Source organism: Pogona vitticeps, chromosome 6 (genome assembly GCF_051106095.1).
Source record: "Pogona vitticeps strain Pit_001003342236 chromosome 6, PviZW2.1, whole genome shotgun sequence".
NCBI lineage: Eukaryota > Metazoa > Chordata > Lepidosauria > Squamata > Agamidae > Pogona > Pogona vitticeps.
Window position 1 is genome coordinate 69763846 of NC_135788.1, and position 20582 is coordinate 69784427.

The 20582-nt window shown below is 41.4% G+C and overlaps 1 protein-coding gene and 1 long non-coding RNA gene across 14 annotated transcripts in view; one reads left to right on the forward strand and one right to left on the reverse strand.

Annotated features, from left to right (window-relative positions):
* Positions 1–803: 803 nt before the first annotated feature.
* Positions 804–3604, forward strand: LOC140708346 (uncharacterized). Its single transcript, XR_012088464.2, has 2 exons — positions 804–913; positions 1777–3604. It is a non-coding gene; the product is annotated as an uncharacterized LOC140708346 (long non-coding RNA).
* A 10892-nt stretch (positions 3605–14496) lies between these two features.
* Positions 14497–20582, reverse strand: part of GOLGA4 (golgin A4) — a 104522-nt gene continuing 98436 nt past the window's right edge. For 6 of the 13 annotated variants that reach the window (XR_013537395.1, XR_013537392.1, XR_012088460.2 and 3 more), the window contains 3 exons: positions 18758–18844; positions 16773–16837; positions 14497–14827 (listed from right to left, as the gene is read on the reverse strand). Coding sequence is in view for 5 of the 13 variants with exons in the window: in XM_020803412.3 (XP_020659071.3) it covers positions 16808–16837; positions 18758–18844 (117 nt within the window). In the remaining 8 variants the exon portion in view is untranslated. Of the gene's footprint in view, positions 14828–16772; positions 16838–18741; positions 18845–20582 lie in introns of those variants that run through there. The other 7 variants (XR_013537394.1, XR_013537396.1, XR_013537391.1 and 4 more) reach the window with 2 other exon arrangements.

Genomic DNA, 20582 nt, shown 5'->3' on the forward strand with positions numbered 1-20582 from the left:
AGTACTCACATATCTTAGAAGGAAAGGACAAGATATTTTGTATTTGGCAGTAATTATGGCAAATACTGTACACAATAGCCTAGCATATTGCTTTTCGGAGGAGGTTCCTGTTTCTATATGAAAGCCTCAGTCCAGAACATGTTCAGTTTGAAGATACTAAGCTATGAGAAGGGGGAAATGACCTTCAAGTTGCCCATACACTGTTAACATCTGGATAGCAGACCTGGAAAGCATATGGGCCAAACAAGCACAGCATTTCCTACTATGGTAAAATGCATTTATTGTTTCTATATAAAATCTGGTTTTTATGATTATATTTACATCTAATTTGCATGGCATATGCAAATCTGCCTTTTGCTAATATATATCTTCTTTTTTGGAAATATGCAAGGGGTCACCCTCAAGAGGTCACCCTCAAAAAGAGATGGGGCTTTGAAAATACATCTAGCGGAATTGTTCCATTATTGGGATGCCATCAGAGAAAAGTGCTTCCCTCAGGTTACTCCCCACCGTACTTCAGGAGAAACAGGTACAAGGAGAAGGGCCAGAGGGTTTCTCATTCCCATGGATAGGTAACTGAAATGAGTTTGAGGGGAGAGTTTTCTTCATTAAGCAATGTTGGATTAGATATATCAAGACACATTCTTTAAAACTGTAGAACTGGTTTATAGTCAGTTTATAGTCTTGTTTTACATGGAAATGCCAGTTTTATTTCCTCAGTTCTGTGATTATTTGTTTCAGTTCATGTCACTTTGCCTGAAGGAGGAGGAAAGCAAATCACCTTAAGTCAATTGCTTTTTCTTCACAGGTTTCATACGACAGAATGCAGAGCGTTGAGAAATTACTGTACTGGATTGTTGTTATGGGCTATCAAGTCAGAACTGATTTCTAGTAACCCTGATAGGGATTTCAGGTAAGTGAGATATTTGAGGAGTACTGGATTATAACTCCCCAGATTCCCCAGCCAGCACCACCAGTACCAAAAGAGTAAAATTTCCAAAGCCTAGAATATGAAATGAAATTCCACATTGTAACAAGGCTGGTGTTAGGACATTATATGAAAAGTGATGTATTTGTATCACATAGAAACTTGTGGCTTTGCATTGTGAGGGCGCTTTCACAATATGAAATACTTCCTCTCCAAAATTTTCTCGTAAACATTTTACAACAGCGAGTGATACAGCACTGGCACGAATATTTATATTTATCAAATTTCTTCTTGCCAATTTGGAAGCTAACTATTAAAAGGCACAGGAGTCCTTACCAGGAAATAAATAAAATTAAAAAAAAAACACAGGAGAAATTGGTGTACATATTATTAGGCAATAGGCTTCCTTGTTTAAACTTTTTATTTAACGTACTCCCAGCAAAGGAGGAGCAGCATTGTTCAAAAGGAATTTCATAGTTTTTGTTGGGATGCCTTCTAATCTTATATGCATCCATCTTAATTTGGGCTGAAGATGTGGGAGAACAAGTCAACATGTGTTCTGAGTATTTTCCCAGCTAGGTCAGCAGTATTATCTTGACATGCAGAGGTTGCTTTTGGTGCAGGGAGGGGGAAGGGAAATGTACAGTTGCTTGGGTTCAACATCAGTTTGCACATGACAGCCAGTGGCAGAACAGTTGAACCTTAATGCTTTCTCCCTACATTTTCTTTTTCACTTTAACTCCCTGCACTTAAAGAAGCAGTTTGAAACTAGCATTCGTGTTTCTCACTGCAGTCTTAAACACTCCTCCCTCAGCTACCACCATTGATTCTCATTTTTTCCCTTCCAGTATGGACCCCACTTTTTTGTAACACGTACCAAGAATAATCCAAAAGGCAACCAAAATTTATGACCAATCTGCAACAAAATGAAAGCATGGAGAGGAAAGCAACAACGGAAAGAAAATAATGTGAATTCATACATTATTCTCTGTTTTATATTGAGGAGAGGAGCTAAGCCAGCATATGGAAGATATCCTTCCCTGAAACTAATATATATATATTTTTACAGATAAAACATGACATTCATGTTTTACAGTATCTCTTACCAATCAGCCACTGTCTTCTAGGAAAGCATGGTCTATTTTTATTTTATTTTATTTTTGGCTGCCATTATTGTTGGGGATTCTTTTGGGTTGCTTTCTGGATTATATGTTTGATGGATTGAGGGTCACGTGCTTTTATGTGTGTTTATGTGTGTAAATTGCACAAAGAAGTGGCCTGCCATTAGATGAGCAGTATAAAAATCCAATAAATACATAAATTACTATGGTTGTTTGCATGACTGGCATTCGAGGAACAAAGTAAGTGAGAATTTGTCCATACCACCATTTTGTAATAGGAGAGTACTTAATAGATGACCAGATAGTTTGTTGAGTTGAGATCTAGCTGCACAGTCTGTGGGTTGGCAGCTCAATTCCCCACAATGCTTCCTGGAGGAACAGAGCCAGCCTATGCCATCTTGAGAAAGCTGCATAATCCTGGAGTGCCCCAATAAGAAGGGAATGGTAAACTACATCTGAGTATTCTATACCTATAAAACCAAAGAAAGGGTCACATAAATTGGAACCAATTGGATAACACGTTATTGTTATTGCTGTATAATATTAAGTACGGAACATTTTTCAGTGAGGAGAAATACAAACAATCTGTCTACCACTAGCCCAACGTCACAGATTCCTGCGCCAGACTCCACAATCCATGTTTCACATAACACAGCTTGCTTAGAGATTAAAGTTCACCGTGAACACAACTTGGGGTTCTGTGAAATGGTTTGAACAAGATGTCTCTCTAGGTTTTCAGTTGGGAGGAAAAGACCTTGAAATAAAGTTTGGGATCCATTAATTTACAGAACTGAACAAGACCACAGTAAAACTCACTAGTGTTCTTGGCTGGTGGCCATAAACTATCACAGAAAGTGTATATTTTGCATTTTGTATCTCTGTCAGGTCTTTCATTTTTATGATTGCTTTTTACTAGCTAGTGCTTCTAAGTCAGCACACTTTGTGCTTTCCTATTTAAATGCACATTGTTCAGTGCAGCATCTTTTTACAAATCGCAGTAATCCTTCTATAGGAGCTCAATGCAAGGGATATTGAAACTCCTGACAAGAAGAAAAGCATAATCCAACAGTTATTAATTGCCTAATTTCTATAAGAGAAAAACTTTTGCTTCATAGACGTATTACTGTTCCATTTTTCAAATTGTTGCCTGGTTGTTTCAGCAAGGTGTGAATCTGAGATGTGTTTGCTCGTTCTCCTTTATCCTGATAGCATTTCAGTGCATTTCCTAAAATGAAAAAGATGGGGAAAGCATATCTTTGAGTAGAAAAACATTCTTTTTGGTGTAGATCTCAAGCAGACAAATTCACAACAGCTGAACAATTGAGCTCTGAGAATTCCAAACTGTGCAATTAAGGTTCTGCTGAAACCTATGCGAAAGCTTTGTAATTTGTTTGGGGGCATTTTATAGCTCAAATCTTGCATTCTGCAGCATCCCCTAAACTGTGGTGAAATTACCTTCTCAGTGAGTGAGTGGGTGAATCTGCAGAGCACTTCAAAACCAAAATGGTCATTTTAATCCCACTTTTACTAAAGTTTTTACAGGGTTTGTGTATGTGTCCACTTGTACAGCTGACTATAAAGAAAAGCTAAAAGAATTTCTCATACTGATTTTATTTTATGAACGATGAAGGCAACTGAAACCATGTTTCCTTATGGCAGGGGTCGGCAACCCCCCGGTCTGTGGTGGGCTTCCTTTAACTGGGCCGCAAACACGGATCTCCGCCCCCGCACACATGCACAGGGGGGCATGTTGCACTTGCGGAGGGGCATGTCATGCTCGGGGGTGGGCATGTTGCACTTGTGGGTGGGCGTGTCACACGCACATGAGTGCAACACAGCCACCCGCAAGCACGACATACCCACCCACTCTCAAAATCTGCCTAGTTTCTTATTTCAGCCTAACTTGGAGCAGGAGCAGCAGCAGCAGCACCTACTTGGTGAGCACGGGGCTTCCTCCCCACCTCATAGGGGCTGGGTCCCACCTGTCCCCTCGAAGCACCCACGCGTCCAGAAGGGAAGCCCTCTCTCTGCCCGGTAGTCTTCTCCCTCAGGGGTTTGGCACTGTGACAAACCCAGACCTACTGGGATATGTCACACAGTTACACTAAGCTGCCACCAACCATTCCCTTTAAGAAGTCACACAGACCAGGGATGGATTTTTAAACAATAAAAAGAATAAGGTTTATTTAAATACACACAGGGAAAATAAAACAATCAGGTGAATAACATAAAGTAACGTGGCTTACTTTCACTCATACATACACACAGTTTGGTTCACCCAGAACCCTTAACTTAAAGCACAGACCCTGAACCTATCAGTTCTGGCTAACCAACAGACACCTGAACCTATCAGGTTGGTACTCTGACACACAGTAGTACCCTGTCTGACACACAGACTCCCACAACAGCTTCTTCTTCCCAGCTGCTGCTTCGTCACATCCCAGTGTCTCTCAGCGTCTCTCAGTGTGTGTCTCTCCCCACACAGGCATCACATATTTATACAGTACAGCCCCTCCTCCTGATGTCCCGCCTTCCACTCTCCATAGGATGGAACTTTCCCTCCAAACCCATGACAGACAGGTAACATCAGTGCTGTATGTAACACCTCCCCTCTTTATAAGTTGTTTTGTAGGGGGAAAGCTAACGTGCTTTTCACCAAAAAACAACCTGGATAAAACACACAACAACAGTTATACATACCATATTATACTTACTCATACTTACACTCTAAGTTAAACATTTACCATTTAGGCATTTAAACATTTACCATATACATTACATCCATTTACCTTTATTCATACAAACCAAATTCAAAACCAGGTACATTTAACTTTTTGTCATCATTATATACACATAGTCCATGTTTCTTTCGCCGTCTTCATTCTTCAGGTCTTCTTGATAAGGCGTCAGCAACACAGTTCACTGACCCTCTGACCACCTTCACTTCAAAGTCATAGTCCTGTAGATTTAAAGCCCACCTCATAAGTTTGCTATTGTGGGTTTTCATTGTCTTTAACCATTGCAATGGTGAATGGTCAGTACACAGAATAAAATGTCTTCCCCAGATGTAAGGCTTGGCCTTCTGGATCGCGTAGACTATGGCCAAACACTCCTTCTCCACGGTTGCCAAATGTCTCTCACCTTTTTGAAGTTTCCTACTCAGGTAGGACACTGGATGCTGGTCACCATTCTCATCCTCCTGGCACAGAACTGCTCCTACGCCGCTGTTAGATGCATCTGTGTAGATGATGAACTCCCGGTCGAAGTCTGGAGCGCGCAGGACAGGATAGTTGATTAACGCCTCCTTCAACCTCTGGAACGCCGCCTCACAGTCGCTGGTCCACGGGATGCGGTCATCAGCCTTCTTCTTCATCAGATCGGTCAGCGGAGCCGCAATCTCGCTAAACCTCGGGATGAACTTTCTGTAGTAGCCCACCAACCCAAGAAATGATTTGACTTTTTTCTTGGTGTTGGGTCTAGGCCAATCACGAACAGCTTCTATTTTGGCCTCCAGGGGTTTTATCATTCCTCCCCCTACCATGTGACCCAAGTATTTTATTTCTGGGCTACCCAGCTGACACTTGCTGGCCTTTACTGTTAGCCCTGCTGCACTTAACCTCTGCAGCACTAACTCCAGGTGTATCAGGTGATCTTCCCAGGTATTACTGAAGATCCCTATGTCGTCAATGTAGGCCACTGTAAAGTCACTGAGCCCTACCAAGGTCTGGTCCATCAGCCTTTGGAATGTGGCTGGTGCATTTCTGAGACCAAAGCTCAGGACTCGAAACTCATAGAGACCAAAAGGGCTGCAAAAGGCAGTCTTTTCTTGATCCCTGGGATCAATTCTTAATTGCCAATATCCCTTTACTAGGTCCAATGATGAGATGAACCGACAACCCCCTATGGTTTCAATCAGGTTGTCTAGCCTGGGCATTGGGTAGGCATCAGGAGTGGTTACACGGTTTAATTTCCTGTAATCGACACAAAACCTAATGCTCCCATCAGGCTTGTCCACAAGGACTATCGGAGAGGACCAAGGACTAGAAGAGGGGACGATTATGTTCTCCCTCAGCATCTCGTCCAGCTCCTTCCGCACCTTGTCCCTATAGGGTCCCGTTACTCGGTATGGGGATACTGCCTGCGGGGGTGCATCCCCTGTGTGGATCCGATGCATCACTCCCTTCACTATCCCCGGCTTGTTGGAAAACACCTGTTGATATTTACTAAGCAGCATTTTTAGTTCTTGCTGCTGGTCTTGGGTGAGTGCAGGACTGATCTTTACCTCCTCTGGGTTGTATTTTACTTCCCCTCTACCCTCCCAGAAGGGTAATTCAGCTTCCTCACTCTCAGCTGCTTTCATCGCGAATAAAACCCTCTGTTCCCCTCTGTAGTAGGGTTTTAGGGCATTCACATGAACCACCCTCCTTGCTTGGTTCTCCTCCTGCTCTATTAGGTAGTTCAGGTCTGACATCTTGGAAATGACCCTATATGGTCCTGCCCATTTGAGCTGCAGTTTGTTCTCTCTGCAGGGCCTAAGCCAAAGCACTTCCTCCCCTGGGTCAAAGTGCCTCTCTCTAGCTTTGTGGTCATACCATGTTTTCTGTCTGACCTTCTGAGCTTGCAGGTTTTCTGCTGCCAGCTCTAGATTTCTCCTTAGGTCATTCATCAAGGTGTCTATGTATGTCACAACGTCTTGTGGGTCATCCTGGGTGATCTGCTCCCAATTTTGTTTGATCAAATCAAGGGGCCCTTTCACCCCTAAGTGTGCAGCAAACATGTCAGAGTGACCCCTTTGTAAGATCATGGGGCGATACTTTTCAGGTACCACCAGCTGACTTCTGATCCCATCTCCCCCTTTTGAGATATTCCTCAGGGTTTCTCTATATAAAATCCCCTTTTTCTCCAGAAATCTCACTGGGGTTTCAGGTGTTAGCTGGGCGTCAGTCACCTGTTCAAAACGCTTTTGGAGAGTGGCGTCTGCCTTTTGCTCCTGTCCAAATCTGCTGTCTGTGGTTAAGGTTTCCACCACAGCTTCTGAACTCCCCTCTGCTTCCGTCTCTGGCTCATCATTACCCCCCTGAACTGTCCCTGTGGTGGCTTGTGAGCGTGTAATCACTAGCACCCTTTTCACATGTTCAGCCAGGTCATTTCCCACGAGCACGGCTGCTGGCAGAGTCGATGAAATCGCTAGCCTCCAAACTCCCCTCCAGCCTTGAAAGTTGACAGGTACCTCTGCTACTGGCAGAGAGATCACCTGCCCTTCAATTCCTGCCACCTTCATGCTCTCATTTGGGATTATAAACTCCCTAGGAATAATATCTGGATGGCACAGGGTTACCTGGGAACAAGTGTCCCGCAGCCCCCTATACTGACGGTCAAGTATTCCTACGTCCACCCCTGCTGTCTCAAACAACTGAGAATCTGTTTTCACCAGCAAGCAGCGTTTTACCTCTACAAGAGGACCATTTTCCTCAGCCTGATCAGCAGCGGTAGCTGTTCCAGACTGAGTAGCCATGGCAACCGGCTCCCTCAGTGACACTGAGCCTTGCTCTTTCTGGACACAGAACACAGCTTTTGGCTTGGTCCCACTAGACTCCTGAGGCACCATTCCTTTTAGTTGCTTTAATTTCTCACACTCTGAGATTAGATGACCCTTTCCCTGACAGAAATAACATTTTCTGGTGTATTTTGATTCTCTCTCATCTTGTTTTGGTTTTCCCTCCAAAATCTGAGGTCTTAGTTTCATGTCTGAGGGCTTCCCTTCACCATGGGCCCCTCCCCCTTGCTGGCTTTTCCCTGGTCCCTGAGAGTACTTGCTGTAGGTTTCTTTGGGTTTACCTACAGATTTCCCCTCACCCAAGGGCTTTCTTATTTGGGAAATAAAATCTGCGATCTCTGCGGCTGCTGCCACAGATTTAGGTTTCCTTTCCCTCACCTGGAATTTCAATTCCCCATGCAGGACTGAATAGAACTGTTCCAGTGCTATCAAGTCTTTAAGCTGCTCATAGGTCTCTGTCCCCTCCTGAGATAGCCATTTCTCAAGCAGCCTCACCAATTGGGCCCCCACTTGGGTAAAAGTCTGTTCTGGTTTCTTGGTGAGGGACCTGAATCTTTGTCTCAGCTGCTCTGCATTTATCCCATGTCTGGCAAACACCAGTTTTTTAAACTCTGCAAAATCTTTCATCAGTTCCTCAGGCATCTCGGCATAAACCTCAGCCAGGCTACCACTGATTAAAGATCGCATGATGGTCATCTTCTCAGTTTCCCTCACTGAGAAGTCCACAAACGCTCTTTCCACTAAGGAAAAGAACACCTCAGGACAATCTCCCTTGTGGTACACAGGGAATTTCTTCAGGTCAGCCTTAGACAATTGGCCTCCCTCAGAATCCCTATTATTATTATTGTTCTGGTTCATCAGTTCCAGTTTTCTTAATTCAAACGCCATTTTCTCTCTCTCCATTCTTTCCTCCCTCTCCATTCTCTCTATTTCAAATTGCCGCTGTTTCTCTCTTTCCCTTTCTTCTCTTTCCCTTTCCTCCATTTCAAATTGCCTCATCCTCAGTTCATGCTGTTGGGCTATGAGCAATTTTCTAAGTTCTGGGTTCTGCTCTCCTGTGCTGTCACCCTGCACTGAGCCAAATTCATCCTCAGAACCTTGGTCAATCTGGGGGTCTTTCACTTCACTCATTTCGGCCATCTGGCTTCGAGTCAAGGGCATAATCCCCCCTCAGAACAGGCTGCTTTAAAAGTCAAGCCTCAAAATAAAACGACCACTTTTTTCCTTCTTGCCTCAGAACCAGCCTTCTCTAGGCTGCTGTTCTTCAGCACTAACTTGCAACAGTATCGAGTCAGAGCCTACCCCCCTCTGCTGGGCCTCTCAGCTGGCAAGCTAGATCACTGTTACTACGCAGTTTTGCCTCAGCTTTTTCCCGCCAAAACTAGGCTGCCTCAGAGCACCTTAATCTAAGTCTCCCCAGTTGGCACGTTCTTCTACTAGCGCACCTCCCCGTGAGGTACACCTAGAAGATTACCTACGCGCCTCAGACTGTCCCTGACTAGACCCCCCTTGCTCTGGGCACACTTGCCAAGGCTTTGCTGGACCACTGGACAACTGGACCAGTCGTATCCCACACGCTGGACACCAATCAATGTGACAAACCCAGACCTACTGGGATATGTCACACAGTTACACTAAGCTGCCACCAACCATTCCCTTTAAGAAGTCACACAGACCAGGGATGGATTTTTAAACAATAAAAAGAATAAGGTTTATTTAAATACACACAGGGAAAATAAAACAATCAGGTGAATAACATAAAGTAACGTGGCTTACTTTCACTCATACATACACACAGTTTGGTTCACCCAGAACCTTTAACTTAAAGCACAGACCCTGAACCTATCAGTTCTGGCTAACCAACAGACACCTGAACCTATCAGGTTGGTACTCTGACACACAGTAGTACCCTGTCTGACACACAGACTCCCACAACAGCTTCTTCTTCCCAGCTGCTGCTTCGTCACATCCCAGTGTCTCTCAGCGTCTCTCAGTGTGTGTCTCTCCCCACACAGGCATCACATATTTATACAGTACAGCCCCTCCTCCTGATGTCCCGCCTTCCACTCTCCATAGGATGGAACTTTCCCTCCAAACCCATGACAGACAGGTAACATCAGTGCTGTATGTAACAGGCACCACCCCTGAGGCTTCTGCTTTTAGGTCTCTCTCCCCCGCCCACTCTTCATGGGTCACCCGAGGTGGCTGCTGCTGTGGCCTTGTCCTCTCTGCAGCTGAAGTGAAGGAGGGGTCCCGCTCACAACCTGGCCATGCGCTTCTCCTTCCTCCCGCCTGGTGCTCCTCCATTCCCTGCCCAGACGTGCCGTGGGAAGGGGTGATGCCAAGAGAACAGCCTCCTTGTGCGCGTTCCCGTTTCCCCCTTTCACAGCTTGCCACGGAGAGCTCGCGCCCGTCCATCCATCTATCTTGACGGTCTGTCACTCGTTCCCTCCCTCTCTCCTTTCCTTTTCCTTTCCTGCTGCTGCTTGTTTGCTGCCACCACCTGGGCCAAAGAGCCGCGGCCAACAAGGAACAAACAAAAAGGAAAGGAATCTTGGTATCTAGTAGACCAGAACAAAGCCTATTTTATATTTGTTTCTTCCATGTAGGCAGAACACAACATATTTCAAAATATATTGTTATTGTCACCCAGTAGTTGAACATGTGTAGCACCAAAGACTGAAAGGGAGCAGTTTTGCTTCAGTGTGAGTAGAATTCTGTCTTCAGGCCCTGATGTAGTTTAGTTGTATGTAGGACCTGCCATGTACCACAAAGAGCTCTACCATCCAATACTCCACTATTCCTTTCCATTCCCCAGTATATGACTTCTCAATCATCCATCCCCTTCTGCCTGACCAAATGCAGACTGAAAGAGAAAAAAAGGAAATTCAATTTTTAAGCAAGGAACTTCTTACTCCAACACATCCAATTTAAGAGACAGTGGTCTTCTCATCCCTTTCCTACTAGAGGCTGGATGTAATTGTGGCCATTCTGACCATGCATACAACAACTCTTAAACAATGATATTGTATTGTATCCAGACCAATAATTGATTATTTTTCTTGCATTGCTTCTTCCATTCATTTTACCTTTTACCTGTATGATCAGTGGTAACAATCTGTCACAGATTGCTACAAATACCAGCTCCCATCTGCAGCTCTTGGAAACGTCTATTTAAAATTTATAAGGGTCCAACCTTTGGATCTCTGTCCTTCAGGATCAAGAGGAAGAGGAGAGCTTTTTTTCTTATGTCCAAATGGGAATGCCACTAGTTTGATGTTTTCTTGATAAATCAGCAATGCTGATCATGTGAGCCCTGTCTCGGTAATTCACTTCTTGTGTGATAAGAGGCAGAATCAGTAGGAAATCAGTATAGTGTCAGGCCTGTGATTATTCTTGTGGATATCCTACATTTGGAGGGGTGGGAGATGGAACTTTGCTAGTGGCAGTCAAGACTGCTTTTGGGATGAACTGTGGAGCTGTTGAAAAAGAATGCAGAAGAGAAAATGTAGAGGAGACATGTAAACTGGAAAGCATTTGAGAATTTTTGTAATTAAAATATTCTGCTGTGGTCCCTTGTTGACTATTGACACTTCGGAATATACAATAATACTATGAATTTCTAAAACACTGTAGATTTATTCACATGATATTTTAAAGTTCATGAAATTAATATTCAATGTTTTCCTCCACCACTGTTATTTAATCTCTGACCATCCACTCCTGAAATAAAGAGACGGACACAGGTGTTGGAGTTAACTAGAGTCACACTTTATTGCTTTTAACCTCCAATCACTCTCATCCTGAAGAGGGGCCTGGACGTCATGTGGATCCCTGGGGCAAGCTCTAGGGGTATCTCTTACCCCCTCTCCAATCTTAAGTGAGTGAGTCCCGAGCCCCTCGTCAGAGCTGTCTCCTGAACAGCTTGTACCCAGCTGGCCAAAGACTGGGAAGAAAAACCTCCCTATATGCCATCCATCCAATTGTCTAGAACTAAGACATGCAATGGATGGGACTATACCTTATTCACCCCTCATCCCAGCAAGAGAAACGCTAGATCCTGGTTGCTGTGATGCTGGCTGCAGTAGGACCCCATGTGCTTTTTGGGAGCTCACTGAAACTCACCTTCCCTTCCGCACTACCTGACAGTTTGACCTATTTAAACATGACTCAAACCTAGAATAGCCCTCAGAATCCCATGGGTAAAGTGTGGGATAGGCAAAAATACGTCCGCCCACCTTCTATATGCCAATCAGGTGAGACGGACCCAAAATTCCTATCCGGCCCTGAAGCGATCACCTCAGCCACACTGGACCCAGGGCAGACAGGTTAACTCAAAGGAAAAAGGGCTGGCTGGGGGCAGAAGGATCTTATAATTACACCAGCATCCAGCCCCAGCACAGCCTTGTGGAAAGTGCCAATTGGTGCCTCTACCTGCCTATGTCAGCTCAGGAGACGTGGGAAAAATAGTTTAAAGTCAGCCCGGGCTTAAGGTTGCTGCAGGCGCAGAGGGTCTTTCTCGGCCAGGTTGGCAGTGGCGGTGCCTCAGTCTCCCTGCCGAGGCTGGGGCTGCGAGGGGTGGAGAGAGAGAGAGACAGAGAGACGAAGCACAGCTGATCGGCGGGGCCTTTGCAATGATCGCTTCCCCGCGATCATCGCAAAGGCCCCAGCTGATCAGCGGTTCCAAAATGGCTGCCCGCTGTGTTGCCTCGCTTTAGAGGCACTGAAAATGGCTGCCGCAATGGAGGATTTTTGCTTAAGGTTAGTTTAGGAGCCCATAGGAACGCATCAAAGGGGTTTCAATACGTTTCTATGGGCTTTTTAAAATCGCTTAGTGACGAAATCGCTAAGCGAGGCACCACTGTAATAGTATGTCTGGGTATGTGCATATGAAGAGCAATGATGGGGGATTGTGGGTAGGAGAAGAAGAGAAAAGGAGAGGGAATAAAACAGCGGGAAGCCAATTTAGGCAAAACAAAAGACGTGGAGGATCACTAAGTAGGCAATAAAACTAAAAATAAAGTAAACAAAAGCTCAAAAGAGTCTGGAAAAACAGCCAGAAGGCAATAGCGAAGCGCTCTCTTTCCAGAGAACCGTTCAGCTCGGCGGAAAAAAGGAACTGGGGAAGATGGTGGGTGGAAGGAGCATATACCTTGTGGAGGATCACATCATAAAATTATTACTTTTAGCTCTGGAATCTTCTGAGAAAATCAGCGCAGGCGCAGAAAATATATATGCATTCACAGAGGCCACGAAAAAGAAATTCATAATGTTTAAGTAACATTTGGGGATTTGACATAGCAAAGGTTTATGTTTAATTTACAATTAGGTTCCCATCAGGTAGCAGGTATAATAAATTTCTTGCTGGTGTGGGGAGAAAGAAACATGCAGGATAAAGAAAAGGAAAGCCTTCTTCGTTACACTACACATTCCAGTCAATGGAAGATGTCCGCAAATGTCACATGATTAGGATTTTACATTCAACTTTTCCAATCCCTTTCAAGTGCCATAGTTGCTCATATTAAAAAAAAGCAAAGCGTGCTTATATACTGCCCGTAGTGCTTCAAGCACTTTCTGGTTGGTTTACAAGTTAATTATGCAGGCTACACATTGACCCCCAGCGAGCTGGGTACTCATTTTACTGACCTCGGAAGGATAGAAGGCTGAGTCAACCTTCAGCCGGCTACCTGGGATTGAACCCCAGGTCCTGAGCACAGTTTTGGTTGCAGTACAGCGGTTTAACCACTGCGCCACGAGGCTCCATATATGGCGTCTACATTCTTATGGCAGATAACACTCTTACAAAACTGCCTATCCTCCAAGCAGTAATGATTGCACATTCTTCAGACAATATCTACTTGTAAAGGGTGAAACTCAATTCGTTCCAGCCAGTTTGTGATGATTTTAGTTTTTCTACATAATACAGGAAGGCCTCAAACACAAGGTCACCTCTGACAGATGCCAAAGTAGCATTTCCACTCCTAAGTGCCTTCATCATCTCAAGTTCCTTTTTTTAATCTAAAAACTGTCATGGATATCTTTTAAAAACAAGCTATGTCCAGCTTTGAAGATGTTTATGCAAGTCTGCATCAAGTGTTGTGAGAATAAAACCAGATTTTGTCAAAGTATTATGAATTTTATAGACCTGAACAGATCCAGAATGTAAAATTGATGAACTGCCATAATGAACACCTGTGTAACTGCTGAGTCACAGTGACTAAGAAGAAGATGATGCAACATCTGGGGATGATGCAACACCCATGTGGAGGAAGATGATGCAACACTTCAAGTGATTGGACAGAAGGATCAGTTTAATTGTATATAAGTGAACAGTGTGGACATTAATGTATCTCCTTTCCTATATGCTTCTATCTATGCTACTGTGCCTATATTTTTGCCTGCCACGCCGAAGGTCTGCTACTTTGTACATTTGTATATATTTTGTTAGTACACGTGTCTTTTTGTAGAAGAAGAGCGTGTGTGTTTTTCTTCAATCAGAGAACTCTGCACATTAAACAGCAAGAAGCTGACAGATTTTTCAGAATTAAAGAGTATTTTGTACATATACAACGATCATAAAGTTCATAGTTGTCCTTTTTACTTGTTCCCCTGGTAAGAACTTCTGGATTGCAAGGAGCTGAAATTGTATCCTAACAGACCTATGAACAAAATACAGCCAGAGTTTGTGACTGACAGTCTCCTTAATCTGTCTTTTTTCTAGACAGGTCACAGCTATTCATATTTACTTGATAAAATAGGCATTAAAAATCTTGTTATTCTATATGCTTCATATATGAGACTTTGGAAGCTATTCTCTCATAATCTCACACCAACCAATGTAGTTATTAGTCAATAAGTTTGGCTATTAACAAGCACATCAGTCTGCAGCATTTTACAGTAAATAAAACTTTATTTTCTCTCAACTCTGCAAGATTAACACTGCCAACAGTCAGAGATCAGCTTATGATACAATTAGTAAGGAACTATTTACAATTTACAGGAGTGAAATTTAATTCTCACAAAATATATGTATAAAAGCTAGGAATAAACAAGTGAGGTATTGCAACCTTGATCCATTATAAGCAAAATCTTAAAAGAAATAATCTTTAGCAAACAATCAATAGATCAAATTTGGAAGAGAATAAGGAGTCAAAGCGCTGTTAATTATTATTATAAAGTGTATGTGTCACAGGTTCTTCAAGAGGATGGTCTCAGCCAGGACTGGAAGTGAGAAGGAGGAAAAGAGATATAAATATTGTGTTAGGCAAATTTGCTTTTCCATAAAGACAGAAACATAAACATAGAGGTGGGAAATATTACCCTTCCAGTGTTGTTGAAATGCAGCTCCCATCAGCCCTAGCTAATACAGGCAACGGCGAGCAATGATGGAAGTTGCAGTCCAGAACACTTGGAAGACTCCATGGTTCCCATTAATAGTTTAACTAGTAAATTAGGAATCACCAGTAAATTATATTATTACTAAATAGTAGTTCTATTGCTACTATTATTGTTATTCACAATATGATTTAAAATATCACATTATAATATTTTACTGTAGTGAACAGAAGCCTATTAATTTATAACATTAAAAGGATGACAAGACTTTTTAAAAAGTAGGCGCAGATGTTAGGAGAGAATCCTTAACTTCTAGGCCAGAAAAGAACAGGCGTCTTCTTCCTATTTAAACAGAACAAACTCACAATCCACCAGCGTTCAAATGAGCATACCATGGAATTTGGCAATGCAGCTAGATATGGTTTGCTAATTTTTATCATTGGTTAAAGAAGATTTCAATGTCAAATCTACTAAAGTGTAGCAGGCTTTTCCAGAGTAGAACTCAGAAATGCCAAAGGGAAGGATAAGAGATGTGCTGTATTAATGGAAAAGGATAATTCCACAGCAGAAAGACAACGGGTTACAGACTTGGCAGGAGACATAAAATGTTACAAGGCATGCAGCTATCAATTCACTGTCACAGATGTAAGAAGACATATAATGTATTTACTTCATAGCTGAAATCTTGTTGCTTAGTGTACTAAGATGCAACCAGAGTGAGCACAATGAATCAGTAGGGACTTGGTGAATCAACTCCTCCATACGTTCCATTAATTCTATGGGTCCACTCTAGTATGTCTTCTTACTCTAAGCAACAGGATTTCAGTCAATTAAATTTTTATTCTCCTCTATTTTGAGAACTTAGTACACTCTCTAGATGTTTGACAATAGTAGCTGCCTTAAAGATGAAGATGGAATGCCAGGCTTAAATTATATTATTTCATTTGTTTGATGGCCATCCAATTGGTATGTTAGGTCCAAGTATGATATTGAGCTATTATCCCAACTCCCACAAATGCCATATTATTTAAATGAAAAATTTGGGATGAACTGGATTTTTATACTGCTGCTTCAGCAGCAACTTTTCTACAGTTCACTTGCTCTTTAGAGCAGTTTATTTTTTTAATTTTGTTGTTTTAGTCTAAATCAAAATGGCCCAGTTGGCAGTAGAATTTTCATTTGTCATAATTCGACAGGACTTTGTGTACTCAGAACAGTTACTACTAAAATATATCTGTGACCAAAGACGATTGCCCCAGATAAAAATTGCTACTGCTTTTGTTTTCCATTTTCTAAATTAAATGAACTAATATTTTAAAACTTTAATAAATTTGGGTGCTTTATTCTATACTATTACAGGAGCAGGAGAAAAATAATACTGGGAGCTTCCCTCTTGGTTGGGCTAGAACATTTAAGTTGAGGAATCAGAGCAGAGAAAGAATTAACTATTCCACTGCCTCAGTCCTAATCCGAGCAAGGAGGCCCTGCCATTGGCTTTATACAAAAGGAAAGGTAATGGGAGAACCAATCATAGATATTCTCACATGTTTGGCCTGAAGTACCTCAAAATTAAGACACAAAGAAAACAGAGATAAAAATAAATACCAAGTGTATTTATATGCTTATTATTGCACTGCTGTGGACATACTTTTCAGAAACTCTCAAATTTATCCATTATCAAAATGTAAGGAGGTTAAGATGTGATTACTACAAACATTGCTTTACAGAAAAAGTATGGAAAAAGAAATGTTTAGATTTTTTGTTAGTATATAACAAACAAATTATGTGTACTTTTAGCAAAGAAAAGGAAAACATGTTAGGCAAGACTCACCCCCATGCTAACTAAAGCAGTGACGGATGGTTTATTCAGAAGATACCAACGTGAGGTGGAGTGAACTACAAAGCCAAGAAAAGAACAGCTTATTGGGGTACTGTTTTAATAAAAGCAAATGTTGGATTTAGAAATGTTTGGCAAATTGCATTATTTCCACCTGATGTTTGTTGCCCTTGGTAATAGTATCTATGACTATTCATGGATCTTCAATGTTCTATACTGCATCTGGCTTATTGTTAAAGGTTGTGTGACTGCTGAAACAGTACTGATAGGAAACTCTGACATAATTCTTCTGGGTATTTAGAGTGAAAGGCTGTGTCATGTAATGCAGATACACAACCTGTGAGCCCGCAACAGCTGATTTAGTTTTACAAATGATACCTGACAGTTGTCCTTTCCCAACTGCTTCTGATTCTTTCTGGTGGCTGGGGCACAAGATCTACTAATACTTTAAAGATGTTAGTATTCAAAGCAGAGTCAAGATAAGGATGCACACCTCTTTATTTTGATGCATGCAAAATGAAACAACAGACATGATACTGTGTCGCTAGCACATCATCCAACATTTGCATGCAGAATTAAATATGATTAACAGCAGAAGCCCACAGTGGTTTTGGAATGACAGAAAAGCACATCAGGATTAGTCTAAATTAAAGCAGGGAAGTTTTCAAAAATATAGTCAAAGAGAGGACACAGCTAAAAAGAAAATGAACAGATAGTGGCACACAATTTTTCAACTGAAACCACACATAATATCCCTAACTTTCTTCAAAAACTATGCCACACCAACTACTCTCATACTTTTTCCTAATAAAATGAACAGTAGTCACAAAATGAACATTTGAATGTATTGCAGCTAATCTTTACCCCCACCCTTTATTATGTGTCTTCAAAACAGTCATCACTCTGAAAATCTTCAAAAGGTACTCAGACACAGTCTTAAACCCAACCTACGGAGCCCCAAAAGTGAATAGTTTCAGAATGGATGAATGGCATAGAATCTGTTCATATTTGTCATATTTCACATTCTATTTGATTTTTATTTAAATGGTGAACTAAAATGTCAGGAAAATGAGGAACCTTAAAGTGCTTTGTATAATGTTTATGAGTACACATCATGTTCCTAAACTGAGATCTACATTTTCAACTTCACAGTTTCATGTGTTGTTCACTAATGGTTTGCATACCTGAGTCGAACACTGTCAGGAGTGGGATAGGAAGTGAACTGAGTTCACTAAATCATTTAATATAGGAAATACAACAGTGAAAAATGGACTGAGATTTCCATTTTGTATCTATGAGTAGCTAAAGATATAGTACAGACCTTTCCGCTATAGCCAATTTTGGTTACTGTACACAATAGTAAGTAATTTTAGAGGATTTCTAGCATACTAATAATCAGGTTACATGTACTCCCGATTTGTAGTCCACCGGCAAATCAGCTGTATCAAACAAAGAACTGCCATGGATACAGTCTGAGACTTTTGTCCTGATATTCAGTGAAGAAATTCTCTACCATTAATTACTAATGGCAAATAAAATACAAATAACAGTTATGATGGGCTAAGCAAAAGTTTTAAAAAGCCATGCAAAATGCCCATCAGGCTCGGCTCTACAGTGCTTGGGTGGGTGAAATCCAAATGAAAAGATCCAAAATTATGCCAATATTAAGGCATAAGATCTGAAGACTAAATATAGTCCCCAGGTGATCTCAGTCTCCATAAGAAAGAATTCTAGAGAATAAAATGTTGCCTTTTGGAGTGCCTGTGTTTTGGTAGTTCAATAAATATGTTACCCATTTCAAATTTTCTCATGGTTATCCCAAGAATAGTTGCTCAGTCCTTATAAAAACCCTTCCAAATAAATTTTTATAACACTAAATCGTTCTGAAAAAGGGATAAATGATCAAGATATATACATATAGACAAGACATATCAAGATATAGACAAGGTGGCTGATAAACAACTTTTGTCTAGTCTTACCAGTGTCCGAGCATCTTCTCGTTCCAAGATCTTCTGTGCTTGGTCAGTGGGAAATTTCAGCACTGTTGTTATCACTTTTGCCATTGTCTTAAAAGAAAAAGAAGAAGCAGTAAATAAAATAACTGGCTAAGCAAACGTCTCAGCCACCAACCAGCAGTTTCAATTTTCCCAATTAATCAAAGCACTGCATTTTATTTTTAATAGTACTTATGAAATCATGGCAAAAAAGGTTAGATATATACATGTATGTTTTCATTTAATCTACCTGACAAATGACAATTTATGAGAATTATATGGAAACCAAGATTACTGTATTTACTCGGTTTACAGAATTACAGATAATTGCTACTTTAAAGCAATTCTTTTGTATGTTTCCTTATCATTGTTTTTATTTTCATTGCTGTAAGTTGTCTGATGACAATATACTGTATAATCATTAATAATATTTAATAAATATATTTAATACATTTCTGGAACAAATGGAAACTGCTTTTAAGTAACTTGCTCATGCAGGACAGCAAGAATGTCTTTACATCCTGAAGATCACCACAGAATGGGGATAAATGAAGAGTTATCGAACTGGTTGCCATAAACGGCACAGGAATACGTAAACCAAGTTTTAGACTTTACCACTTCAGATTGCATGTGGGAGGGTAAGAAGACTGACAGCTCCTTCTTACACACATTCCTCTTCCCTTTTAGGATCCTGACATTTACCTTTTCTTTGAGATCACTGGAAAGACTTACAAGGAATGTCCATTCCTGTCTGAAGAAAGATCCCTGGATAGGGTTAACACATTGTTGCTCAGAGAAGGCAGGAATCGCCTGCTTTAATCAAGATGTTATCATATTAAACATCAAGGTTCTGCTCTCACTTCTGACCTAGCCAAGTGAAAAAATGTAGAGCAGTGATCTGTTGTGCAATATACCTAGTCATGTATTATGTGAAGTATGGTGTTACATGGTAGTTTGCTTCATCCAGCAAATTAATGCTCATAAGAACACACGTCCATAGAATTCAGCCAACCTGAATGCAGATCCCATCCTATTTCCAAACAACTGTGTGTGCAGAGGCTGTAATTCAAGACATACTGGAAGGTAGTAAGGAAAGCTTTGCTTTCTTACTTACTGTGGGTTTTTCTTTTACAGTATTCTATGTAAAAACAGAATTTGGCCACTTGAGGGAACCAGTGAGCATTTTCATATTTTTTTAATGCCTGCCCCAGTAATAAGAAAATGTAATACAGTACATTAATAACAAGGCTAGGGTAATAATAGCTGTAATGTTTACAAGTGGATTAATGTTAACTGTAAACACCTCTTGCGGGCTCAAGGTATTAAGTAACAAAACAAGTTACTTTTAAAAAGTAACATTCTGACCCTTGGAAAAAAATAATCTTTATGGTTCTACTCGCTGATAAACTAGCAAAAAGGCCACAAAAGAGAGGATAAAAATGTGTGAAAACAGCCTCCCGCTGGAAGAAATAGGATCTCTCCATCTCTCTTTGCCAATAAGAATGGACTTCCACAGTTAAGCTTTCCCAGCATTTATTTTGTGTCCAGGATGAAGACATCCCTAACTGAAATACACTCAAGACTTCACAGCTGACAAACAGGCAACTGGTAGCACTAAGAAGACAGGATCTTTTGCACTTTGGCTTAAGGCAAAGGTGCCCACTTTGTAATATCTAGTAAATGTGGACAGAGTGGCCCAGGCTGCTGCTTTGCAGGCTTTTGCCAGTGGGACACTAATAGAAAAGGCAGCAGATGTAGATGTAGCCCTAGCAGAAGCTACTACAGTACAATGTTGCTGGATTAGGGTAAT